This window comes from Lactuca virosa, chromosome 8, assembly GCF_052849685.1.
Source record: "Lactuca virosa cultivar CGN04683 chromosome 8, Lactuca_virosa_CGN04683_v6, whole genome shotgun sequence".
Taxonomy (NCBI): Eukaryota; Viridiplantae; Streptophyta; class Magnoliopsida; order Asterales; family Asteraceae; genus Lactuca; species Lactuca virosa.
The window spans coordinates 178,658,193-178,671,151 of NC_136433.1; the positions used below are offsets into that span (position 1 = coordinate 178,658,193).

The 12,959-nt window shown below is 39.2% G+C and overlaps 1 protein-coding gene across 1 annotated transcript; it reads right to left on the reverse strand.

Moving 5' to 3' along the window:
• Positions 1-464: 464 nt before the first annotated feature.
• LOC145131090 (uncharacterized) lies at positions 465-1,034 on the reverse strand. The gene has a single exon (XM_079065826.1). The coding sequence runs from the start codon at positions 1,032-1,034 to the stop codon at positions 465-467; it is 570 nt and encodes a 189-aa protein (XP_078921952.1).
• Positions 1,035-12,959: the final 11,925 nt, after the last annotated feature.

Consider the following 12,959-nt stretch of genomic DNA (forward strand, 5'->3'; position numbering starts at 1 on the left):
CACAATTTCGAAAGATGATAAACTAAAACACACACATGCAACTATACTAGATAGGAAACAAGACTTACAACTGTTTTGACAACAAGACACTGGAATTTTTTGGATTTCTAAACTATCACAAAGTTTTATACGAAAATGCTTATGAACTCGCCAACTTTTTAGTTGACGCTTTTCAAAACGACTTGTATTCTCAGGATATCAGTAAGCAGGTTTAAGGGACGCGGATTCAGGATTATTTTGCTGTAGTTTGGAATTTATTTACTTATGTCTCTTTTGTGTAATCTGAAGAGCAAATACAATATGCAAACAATGTAAGTTTGTTATCTCAATGTATGATGTTTGGATTTACTATGTTTCATTTATATTTAATTGTTATGATACTGCACAATGAAGGAGACGATTCGGAGGTTTGTGTCGGGTTTGTCACCATAGATGACAAGGGTTTCGTTATTTGGTAAGTTAAGTCAGACGACCCTTTCGTAGCACATGATATTGGCATGGTGAGGGCCTAACCAATCCATGCCAATGATCATATCAAATCTTCCTATTGTAGTAGACATTAGGTCGATTTGGAAGGAGTGATTGTTTAGGGTTAGGGTGCATCCACTGTATATATCTTTGGTGCTTTCAGTTTTTCCATTTGCCATTTCTACTGTGAATATTTCATTGAGTGATTGAGGTTTTTGGTTGAGTTTGTGTTTAAACTTGTGGCTCACGAAACTCCTATCCGCACCGCTATCGAAAAGTATGCATGCATATGAGTTATTGAGGACAAACGTACCGTTAACCACAACGAGGTCCTTCATTGCTTCCTCGTGCCCCATTGTCAAGACCCTTCCCACGCCTTCGACATTCTTATTCTTCGCCTTTGGGCATTCCCTTTTGAAATGCCCCGTCTCCCCACATCTGTAACACGCCTGACTCACCCCAACATTGGTGGCTTGGGTGGTCTGTTGAGCTGACGCCTTACAGAAACGAGCGGTATGCCCCATTCTTGTTGCAGTTGTTGCAATGCATCTCCCGGCAAGCTCCATTGTTATGGCAGTTGCACTTGTTGGATTTAGGTAGATTCCCAACATATTGTTTAGCCGGTGCTGGGGCAGTAGGGACGGTGACGTATGGACTGCCATGGTTTGTTGTCTTTTGACAGGCTCTTGAGCGGGTTGGCCCTTCTTCTTGTTCCAAAACTTTCACTTGTTATCTCCTCTTTTTGGTTGATCAGGTGTGGGTGCCATAATGCCCTGGCGAACTCCGTGGTCGACAAGACTTCGTGCCAAATGTTTGGCACTGTCGTAGGTGGTTGGGTTAGCAGATATAACCATTCCTTGAATCTGGGGGGATAATCCCCAAATATAGCGCTCCACCTTCTTGGCTTCCGGGGTGACCATCCTGGGGCACAAAACAGCCAAGTAGTTAAACCTGGTAGTATAGGCGGTCATATCCGAGCCCGTCATGGTATCGTTCCAAAGCTCTTGCTCTAATTTCTGGATTTCGCTTCTTGGGCAGTACTCCTCCAGCATCATGACCTTCAAATATTCCCAACTTATAGAGTTGGCCACATCGAGAGTCATGGTTTTAACTGATGGGTTTAGATCATTGTAACACTCCTAAGGTGTATATGCAACCCTAGAAACCTAGGATCTATGTTTTACTAAGATACATGCAAATTTGTTTTTCCAAGGTTCTTAACCTAACTAGCATGGCATGGGGAACTTTGAAACATAATAAGCTAGTAGAGTTACATACCTTTTAGAAGTGGTTGATTGCTTGGAGTTTGAGAGCCTAGCACCAATAATGTGGATGCCTCAAATGGAAGTCACAAATCACCACAAACCTTGGAAACTTGAGAGAATAGTAGAACACTTAGTGAAATCGGCCACCCTTACTTCTCACACAAAACAAGTGAAATTTCAAGTGCCAAGGGCTCCTTTATATAGTATGGTGGATTAGGGTTACATCCATGTAAACCCTAATACCCATGACCTTTCATTTCCATGAGATCCATGGGTTAAAGCTCCATGGATTATCCATGGACTTACCATGCAAGCCTAGCCCATTCTTAAAGCATTAGCCCACACTATATAAATACAAGAGTCCATATTTAATTAGTCACACTTTTGATCACCAAATTAATTCTAAATTAATTTTAGTTCAATACTAATTAAATAATATGATTTTATATTAATATATTAGAAGTTATAATATATTAATAAATCATAACTTATACTATTCTCAAAAGATTATCCATATAAATTGTTCGGGTGAAGTGCAACCCAAATGGACCATGCCGGGTCGGGTCAAGTACAAATATAATTATGGACTTAGACACCTTATCCAACAGTCTCCCACTTGGATAAGTCTAATAACTATATGCAATTATGACTTCAGGAACCGACCGGAAATCGTAGCTCTTAAAACTCTGTTGAACTATGAAGCGCCATTTTAGATAAGTGATTATAAAATCCTTTGTTCTAGATATCAGTCGGACAAATACATGGAACAATGTCTTACTTATTGTCCAACAGTTTGTTTCCCGATTTCCGATTTGTTTGACATAGAACTTAATCGAACACATCAATTTAGTTCTGACTGGGCCCGGTACATAGGTCAAAACAACATCATCGAGGGGACAAATATCACTTCTAATCCAAGAAGGAACAGATAAACTTCAAATAATATGTTTGTTCTACTACTTGTTGAATCATACACAAAGGCACATTTTATAACATCGAGTTACCAATGCGTTTTCGTACAATCAATGTATAACCAACTCCTAGTCAACAACTCATATCTCTAGGTTTGAAGATTTATATGATATTACCGTCTCACAATCACTCGAGATAAATTCCATGAAGTGATACAAGTGAGCATGGGTTGAATCCAATACTCAGAACTTATGAGCACTCATGAGTGTTGTGGCAACTCTTTCTATGTCCAACATCTTATACATCTACAAGCCAACTCATGACAGTCTTGATTCATATCTACTTCCAACATATGACCGACTGTGGAGAGTTTGAATAATATGATATACCATAACATAATTATTCTGGAAGTTAAAACATGCAAAATGAAATGATAGTAAACGATTGACAAAAGATAGCAACACTTTACTCATAAATAAACAACAACTTTTATTCATCATCAAATGTCAATTACACTTTACAAATTTCAAAAACTATCTAACTACTAAAACTAATATCATCCTTTAGCCCTATGCGCCTCGCATGCTGAAGATGCATAACCCTACTCAGTCCCTTCGTGAGGGGATCTGCTGGGTTCTCATCCGATGATACCCTCTTTGCCACGAGGAGTCCTTCTTCTATTCGATGTCTGATGAAATGTTATTTTCTGTCGATGTGTCTGGATCTGCCATGATCTCTTGGTTCCTTGGCTAAGGCAACCGCACTACTGCTGTAACAGAAAATCTCCATAGGCTCCTTTATAGCTGGTACACTCCAAGGTCTCCAATGAAGTTCTTTAGCCATATAGCCTCCTTTGCTGCCTCGCTTGCCGCTATATACTCTGATTCGCAAGTTGAATCAGCCACTGTCTCATGCTTGGAACTTTTCCAAGAAATTGCTCCTCCGTTTAAGGTAAAGACCCAGCCTGACTGAGAGCGGAAATTGTCCCTATCAGTCTGAAAGCTAGCATCACTATACCCTACCAATCTCAAGTCATCACTCCCACCAAGGTTAAGGACCCAGTCCTTAGTCCTCCGCAGGTACTTGAGAATGTTCTTTACCGCAATCCAGTGATCCTTGCCAGGATTCCCCTGATATATGCTGACCATGCTCAACGCAAAGGCCACATCAGGGCGAGTACAAGTCATATCATACATGATCGAGCCTACAACGGAAGCATACGAAACTCGACTCATCTTTGCTATCTCAGCCTCTGTACTCGGGCTCCGAGTCTTACTCAGTCTGGCGTTACTCTGGATACGTAACTCACCTTTCTTGGAGTTCTGCATGTTGAACCTTTTCAACACTTTATCCACATAGGTGCTCTGACTAAGTCTAATTAGTCTTTTACTCCTGTCTCTCAAAATCGTTATCCCTAGGATATAGGCAACTTCTCCAAGGTCCTTCATAGCGAAACACTTCCCAATCCAGGACTTCACTTCCTGCAGAGTTGGGATGTCATTTCCTATGAGTAGTATGTCATCCACATACAGTACCAAAAAGCTAACTATACTCCCAATAGCCTTGACATATACACAAGATTCATCTTCGCTCCTCGAAAAGCCAAACTCTTTGACTTTCTCATTGAAACAAAGATTCCATCTGCGAGGTGCTTGTTTCAATCCATAGATGGATTTCTCAAGCTTACACACTCTATTAGGGTATTCTGCACTGATAAAACCCTCTAGCTGACTCATGTAAACATCCTAAGCCAACTTTCCATTAAGGAAAGCGGTTTTGACATCCATTTGCCATATTTCATAGTCCTGAAATGCAGCAATGGCTAGCGTAACCCTAATAGACTTAATCTTAGCTACTGGTGAAAAGGTCTCATCATAATCAACTCCCGAAGTTTGAGAAAAGCCTTTTGCAACCAGGCGCGCGTTATAAGTGTGTACATTACCATCCATGTCGGTCTTCTTCTTGAAGATGCATTTGCACCCGACTGTCTTACGACCTGGTACATTGTCAACCAAGTTCCAAACTTGATTGCCATACATGGACTGTATCTCGTTGTCCATAGCCTCTTTCCATTTAGCAGCCTCAGGGCCTGCCATGGCTTCCGTGTAGCTGTTAGGTTCATCCAAACTTACCAGTGTGCTATCACTGATAAGTGTATCATTTTCCGCAGTAATATGGAAACCATAGTAATGCTCAGGCGCATTCCTAACTCTTGTGGAACGCCTCAGAGGTACAGACTCATCTGTCGGATCAACAGGAGTTTCCTCCTCAGGTTGATTGCTAGGGTTTGAGGTTCCTTCACCACTTGACTCTTGAATTTCTTCAAGGTCAATTTGCCTCCCACTGTTTCCTTGGCTTCTGAACTCTCTCTCTCAAAAGACTCCTCTCCTTGCTACACAGACCACATTATCACTGGGTCTGTAGAAGAGGTAACCAAAGGATTTATGTGGGCAGCCGATGAAAATACACCTCTCACTTCGAGGTTCGAGCTTATCGTGAGTCTCGCGCCTCACGAAAGCCTCGCAACCCCAAATCTTGATGTGATCTAGATTGGGAACCTTCCCAGTCCACATCTCATGAGGTGTTTTGACAACCTTCTTTGTAGGGACTAGATTAAGGATATGGGTGGCAGTCTCTAAGGCATACCCCCATAATGAGATTGGTAGCGAAGCTCGACTCATCATGGAACGAACCATATCCAACAAGGTTCGATTGTGCCTCTCAGCCACAACATTAAACTGTGGTGTCCTGAGAGGTGTCAATTGTGAGACAATCCCACATTCCTTAAGATAGTGAAGGAACTCTGTACTAAGATGCTCACCACCTCGATCGGATCAAAGCATCTTAATGTTCCTGCCCAACTGATTCTCCACTTCCTGTTTAAAGTCTTTGAACTTTTCAAAGGTTTCTGACTTATGCTTGATTAAGTAGACATATCCATATCTACTAAAATCGTCAGTAAAGGTCACATAGAAGCGGTTAGCATCTCTTGTGGCGGTTCTGAAGGGTCCACACACATCTGTGTGTACAAGATCCAACAAACCTTCACCCCTAGCACAAGTACCGGTGAAGGGTGACTTTGTCATTTTCCTAAGCAAACAAGATTCACAACTATCATCTGACTTTAGGTCAAATGACTCCAAGACTCCATCCTTTTGGAGTTCGACTATGCGTTTTTTGCTTACATGTCCAAGACGACAATGCCATAATGATGCTTTATCCAAGCTAGAGGAAGAATCGATACCCAACACATTATTTCCTAGGTTATCTACAACCGACACAGTTTCATACACACCATCAAAAGGTAATGCTTTAAAATAAAGAACATTATTAAAGAAAGAATTAATACCACCACATTCATTAACAAACGAAAAGGTAAAACCTTGTTTGTAAAAACCATGAAAGGAAATAATATTTCTTGCCATTTCAGGCGAGTAACAACATTTATTCAAATCTAATGTTAACCCACTACTTAGCAACAAAGAATAAACTCCAATCTTGGTGACAGGTGTAACTTTCCTATTCCCCATGATCAAGTTTATCTTCCCATGCTCCACATTCTCACTTCTTCTTAGTCCCTACAAATGACAACATATGTGAATACCACAACCTGTATCAAGGACCCAAGAAGTAGAATAGGGTGAGTTATTAGACAATATAGTGTAAATACCTACATGGTTGGGTTTCACTTTCCCATCCTTAACATCTTGCAAGTACTTCGGGCATTTTCGCTTCCAGTGCGACTTTTCATGGCAATAGAAGCATTCAGCCTCTTTAGGGTTAGCAGAAGGAGTGACAAAACTTTTCTTGGTTCCACTTGAAAAGGAGCCATCAAGGGAATTTCCCTTGGTACCCTTCGAAGGGCTCTTCCTCTTCTTTCCTTTGCCTTGCCCGATTGCCAAGACAGGGGCGTTGGTAGGAGTAGGAGTAGAAGTAACAACCGATTTACCTTTAAGACCACTTTCCGCGGTCTTCAAGAGTCCTTGAAGCTTGCTGAGTGTAACTTCCTCCTTGTTCATATGGTATCAATTACCAACTCCTATGGGAAGTTCACATTCAGTTTCAGCAAACGGTCCACATACCTTTGCATTTTCTGCATGTGGCCCGTGATGGGTTCACCATCCTTCATCCGGGTTGTTATCATGGAGGAGATGATTTCATACCGCTCTTGACGAGCACTCTGATGGTAGCGGTCCATCAAGTCCTAGTGCATCTCAAAAGGGTAATAGTCCTCATAGGACTTTTGGAGCTCAGCTGTCATTGTGGCCAACATGATACATGCCACTTTGGTGGCATCTCTCTCATGTTTATGGTATTCAACGATTTCCTCAGGAGTAGCAGACGACTCATCAAGTTCCTTAAGCTCCTTGTCTAGGACATAATCTTTGTCCTCATACCGAGTGACCATCCTGATGTTCCTGATCCAATCCATAAAGTTGGAACCATCAAAGATGACTCTCCCACCAAGGTTCATGAGAGAGAAGGAGCCGATAGGGTTTGAGCCAGAAGCAACATTGTTGGAAGACATTTGAAAAGAAGAAAGACAAGTTTAGATTAGATATAAAGATAGTCCTTAATAAGACACCCAAATGTAATATTAAGGCTAGGACCCAACACAATATTTTATAACTTAGAAGAGGGATGTCGTAATCCAAGCTATAAAATATTTGAAGGTAGGTGAATGACGATTCACCAATTTCCACCATGAAAAACGAAATAAATTATTAGGTTTTAATTGGTTTTGAAACTCCTAGATTCTTTGAGATTCATTGAACTTTTCAATGGCATGTTTCAATCTCGAGTGTGTCCTTCAAGTTTTGTGACTAGGATGCCGAGGATCACAAAACAAGGTGTGAAGTAACTATGCAAATTACTTGGTACTCTTAATGTTTATCACTCAATCGATGTGCCGGTTAACCACACGCGCTCCACCAACCTATGATAAACCTTAAGCCATCCTTTGCCTACCTTGTTAAGTCCAGGTTAGTGTGTCGGTTAACCACACACGCTCCACTAACGAATTAAACAAAGTGCAAAGTGTAATTTCATGGGTTAGCACCTTATTCACATTTTTCTAAAGTAACTAACATTGAGATTTTATAAAACATTTAGTTACTTTATAATCATCATACTTTTAATGAGAATTAAAGTCATTGTCCTACCCGTTCGGCTAACGACCCTCCACCAGTCAAGGAAGCGGTGGGTGAGAGTGGACACCCATTAAGCTGCCATTTTATAGGAAACAACCTTATACCCCCTTATAGACCGACTTCGTGAATGAGGCCTACTAACGGTAAAACGACTTGATCTTATACATATATAATTATTATTAAACTTATAATATTATAAAGTATAAGGGTTGAATTTTAACTTTTAAAATTTTGGGGATTGGAACTAAAGTTTTCTAAAATGTGTGAGACTTTACATGTTCCAAAACATGAGGGCAAGTTTTGTAACTTTCATAACTTTTCATCTTTCATAACTTATGAGTTAATGGTTTATTAAAATGAGAGACTTTTCATTTTATGTAACCTATGTGTTTCTTTAATGGACTTTAAAAGAGTGACTTTTGGTAATCCATAACTTGAGGACAAATTATGGATTCTATTAAAACACATAATGATTAAGAATTAAACTAACAAGCAAGTAGCAAATAATTCCTATGATATTCTAAACTCATAAGTGTATGAATATTCATATCAACAATTTCAAGAATCATAAAAAATACATATAAGACTTGAAATTTTGATAATAGCTATTGAAAATGGATTAGCACAACCATTACATCATCTAAAACAAGTTTTATAAGACCAAAACAGTTTAGGGTAATGTTTCTAGTCCATTTCCAGCAGCAAAACTCGAAAAAACTGCATCTGGGCATTCTACTCGTCGAGTGCATGAACCTACTCGACGAGTAGGATGATTTTACACAAGGACTCGTCGAGTCCCCCCATGGACTCGGCGAGTTCCTTCAGCGGAATGCATATTTTTCGACTTTTTTCAATAATTTGCATCAAGTATCAAGAAAACAAGCCTAGGCTCTGATACCACTGGTGTGTTTAGAGCATTCTAACACTCCTAAGGTGTACATGCAACCCTAGAAACCTTGGATCTATGTTTTACTAAGATACGTGCAAATTTGTTTTTCCAAGGTTCTTAACCTAACTAGCATGACATGGGGAACTTTGAAACATAATAAGCTAGTAGAGTTACATACCTTTTAGTAGTGGTTGATTGTTTGGAGTTTGAGAGCCTAGCACCAATAATGTGGATGCCTCAAATGGAAGTCACAAATCACCACAAACCTTGGAAACTTGAGAGAATAGTAGAACACTTAGTGAAATCGGCCACCCTTAGTTCTCACACAAAAACTAGTGCAATTTCAAGTGCCAAGGACTCCTTTATATAGTGTGGTGGATTAGGGTTACATCCATGAAAACCCTAGTACCCATGACCTTTCATTTCCATGAGATCAATGGGTTAAAGCTCCATGTACTATCCATGGACTTACCATGCAAGCCTAGCCCATTCTTAATAAGCATTAGCCCATACTATATAAATACAAGAGTCCATATTTAATTAGTCACACTTTTGATCACCATATTAATTCTAAATTAATTTTAGATCAATACTAATTAAATAATATGATTTCATATTAATATATTAGAACATATAATATATTAATAAATCATAACTTATACTATTCTCAAAAGATTATCCATATAAATTGTTCGGGTGAAGTGCAACCCAAATGGACCATGCCGGGTCGGGTCAAGTACATCTCAAATATAGTTATGGACTTAGACACCTTATCCAACATTAACATGGCCATTCCACCAGGATAAGGCTAAGTCAACGAAAGTACAAATTGCGTACTTGACCTTACATTCATTTGGGCATGAACAGACTTCAAACATAGATTCGGTTTTCTCAAACCATCTCGTTACGGTGATGACACCGCCGTCGCCAGGGAAAGTCATGGGCTTGCAGTTCATAAAATCCTTTTAGGAGCACACTCGTTGGTGTCCTTGATTTTCGCCATGATTGGAACTGTTGGCACCGTTCCCGTTTTCGTGTCCATTTCTGTTTCCGTTTGTGCCATTAGTGCTGATTTGTGCCATGATGGTTGCTACTGCGGCTGCCACAGCGGCTTCGAACATAGCGGAGTCCACCTGTGTAATTGATGTTGGTGTTTCGCCAGGAGATCGGTTACTTCTGCGTGGTGGCATTCTGATGCCATAGGGATGAGAGATGGAATGATGGTAAGTCCTTGTTAATTGTTATAAATCGGGTATTATCGAAATAGGACGTCTCATTTATATGTTTGTTATGTCTCGATTTTATTGTAACTTGTAAGCATTTCATAAGAAAATTTCTATAATAAGTAAACAATTGCATAACAATTTATGAACTTAATAGTAATACCCAATAAAATACAAACCATTTCATTGATAATGTTTCATAGTGGTACATAGTTTTGGAAAATTGACCTTCATGGAGGTCTGTAAAAACCTGAACCTAAAATAAAATTGGCAGCATAATGTAACACCCATAAAAATCATGCCAAATTTAAACTTTAAAAAAACATTTCAAAACCATTAACCATTACAAAACTTGTTTTCAAAATGTTTCATATCAGAGTGTCCCAGAAGCAAGGTCATAAAAAGTGAGGAGGTGTATGATCACGTCTTTGCCTTGCCGCGATCCCCTCATGTACCTGAAACAATAAACTGAAACTGTAAGCCCAAGAGCTTAGTGAGTTCCCCCAAAATACCCATACCCACAACAATACACATATAATCATAAACAACATACTATGGGTCCAGTCAACCATCGGGTTGGAATACCCCAGGCCCTCAACCATCCGCTTGGAATGCCAACATAATATGGTTCGAATCATCCTCGGGATGGAATACCCCAGGCCCACAACAAACAGGTTGGAATGCCCACATACTATAAGTCCAATCATCCTCGGGATGGAATACTCACGGCCCACAACCAACAGGTTGGAATGCCCAGGTCTATTGGCTTCCGCACAAAGCTAGTAAGCCTCAATCGCCAAACAATCATGTGCACATATAGTAGATAATCACATAACAGTCTATAGACAACAACGTATCTAATGGATCATACAACATAACACGTAACACCATCCTATCTACCAGGATTCTGATCTAACATATCATACTAGCATAGCATATCCAGATAACAATCCAAAGGGCCGGCCTTGGTGCCTTGTGATGGGTTTTGAGCATTCTAACACTCCTATGGTGTACATGCAACCCTAGAAACCTTAGATATATGTTTTCACTAATATACATGCAAATAATCATTTTCCAAGGTTCTCAACCTAACTAGCATGTTATAGGGTACTTGTAATATAAAACTTAATAGAATAACATACCTTTCTTGTGGTTGATTGCTTGGAGTCTTAAGAGCCTAGCACCAATAATGTGGATGCCTCAAGTGGAATCACAAATCACCAAAACACCTTGGAAGATTTGAGAGAATAGTATGCACCAAGTAGAAATCAGCCCACCCTTTGTACTCACACACTAGTGCCATTTCATGTGCCAAATACCTCTTTATATAGTGTGGTGGATTAGGGCTACATCCATGTAAACCCTAATACCCATGACCTTTCATTTCCATATGATCCATGGGTTAACTCCATGGACTATCCATGCAAGCTTAGCCTATCCTAAATGAACTTTGGCCCATTATATATATATATATATATATATATATATATATATATATATATATATATATATATAAGAGTCCATATTTAACTAGTACATTTTGATCACTAAATTAATTATAAATTAATTCTTGATCAATACTAATTAAATAATATGATTTCATATTACTATATTATAACTAATAATATATTAATAAATCATAACTATACCATTCTCAAAAGATTATCCATATTAATTGTTTCGGTGAAGTGCAACCCAAATGGACCATGCCGGGTCGGGTCAAGTACATCCCAAATATAGTTACAGACTTAGACACCTTATCCAACAGTCTCCCACTTGGATAAGTCTGGTAACTATAGTTGCAAGTATGACTTCAAGAACCAACAAGCAATCGTAGCTCCTAAAACTCTGTTGAACTATGAAGCGCCATTTTAGATAAGTGATCATATAATCCTCTATTCTAGATATCAGCCGGACAAATACATGGAACAATGTCATACTTATTGTCCAACAGTTTGTTTCCCGATTTCCGATTTGTTTGACATAGAACTAAACTGAACACGTCAATTAAGTTCTGACCAGGCCCAGTACATAGGTCAAAACAAAATCACCGAGGGGCCCAGATATCGCTTTTAATCCTCCAAGGACTAAAAGGAATATATAAACTTCAACTCATATGCTTGTTCTACTACTCATTGAATCATACACAAAGACACGTTTTATAACATCAAGTTACTGATGGGTTTTCGTGCAATCAATGCACAACCAACTCATAGACAACAACTCATATCTCTAGGTTTGAAGACTTATATGACATTACTATCTCACGATCACTCGAGATAAATTCCATGAAGTGATACAAGTGAGCGTGAGTTTAATCCAATACCCAGAACTTATGATCACTCATGAATGTTGTAGAAACTTTTGCTATGTCTAACCACCTTAGACATATACAAGCCCAATTCATGACAATCTTGATTCATACCTACTTCCAACATATGACTGACTATGGAGAGTTTGAATAAATTAATTATTCTGGAAGTCAAAACATGCAAAGTTGAAACAATAGTACGATTGACACAAGATAGCAACACCTTACTTATAAATAAACAACAACTTTTATTTAATCATCAAATGTCAATTACATTTTACAAGTTTCATAAATAGCTATCTAATCTGTAAAACCAATATCGTCCTTCATCCCGATGCGCCTCGCATGCTGCAAATGCCTAACCCTGGTCAGTCCCTTCGTGAGGGGATCTGCTGGGTTCTCTTCTAACGATACCCTCTTTGCCACGAGGAGTCCTTCTTCTATATTGTGTCTTATGAAGTGATATTTTCTGTCAATATATATGGATCTGCCATGATCTCTCCGTTCATTGGATAAGGAAACCGCACTATTGCTGTCACAGAAAATTTCCATAGGCTCCTTTATAGCTGGTACAACTCCAAGGTCTCCGATGAAGTTCCTTAGCCATATCGCCTCCTTCGCCGCTTCACTCGCAGCTATGTACTCTGATTCACAAGTCGAATCTGATGGGTTTTGAGCATTCTAACAATCCTAAGGTGTACATGTAACCCTAGAAACCTTGGATCTATGTTTTACTAAGAT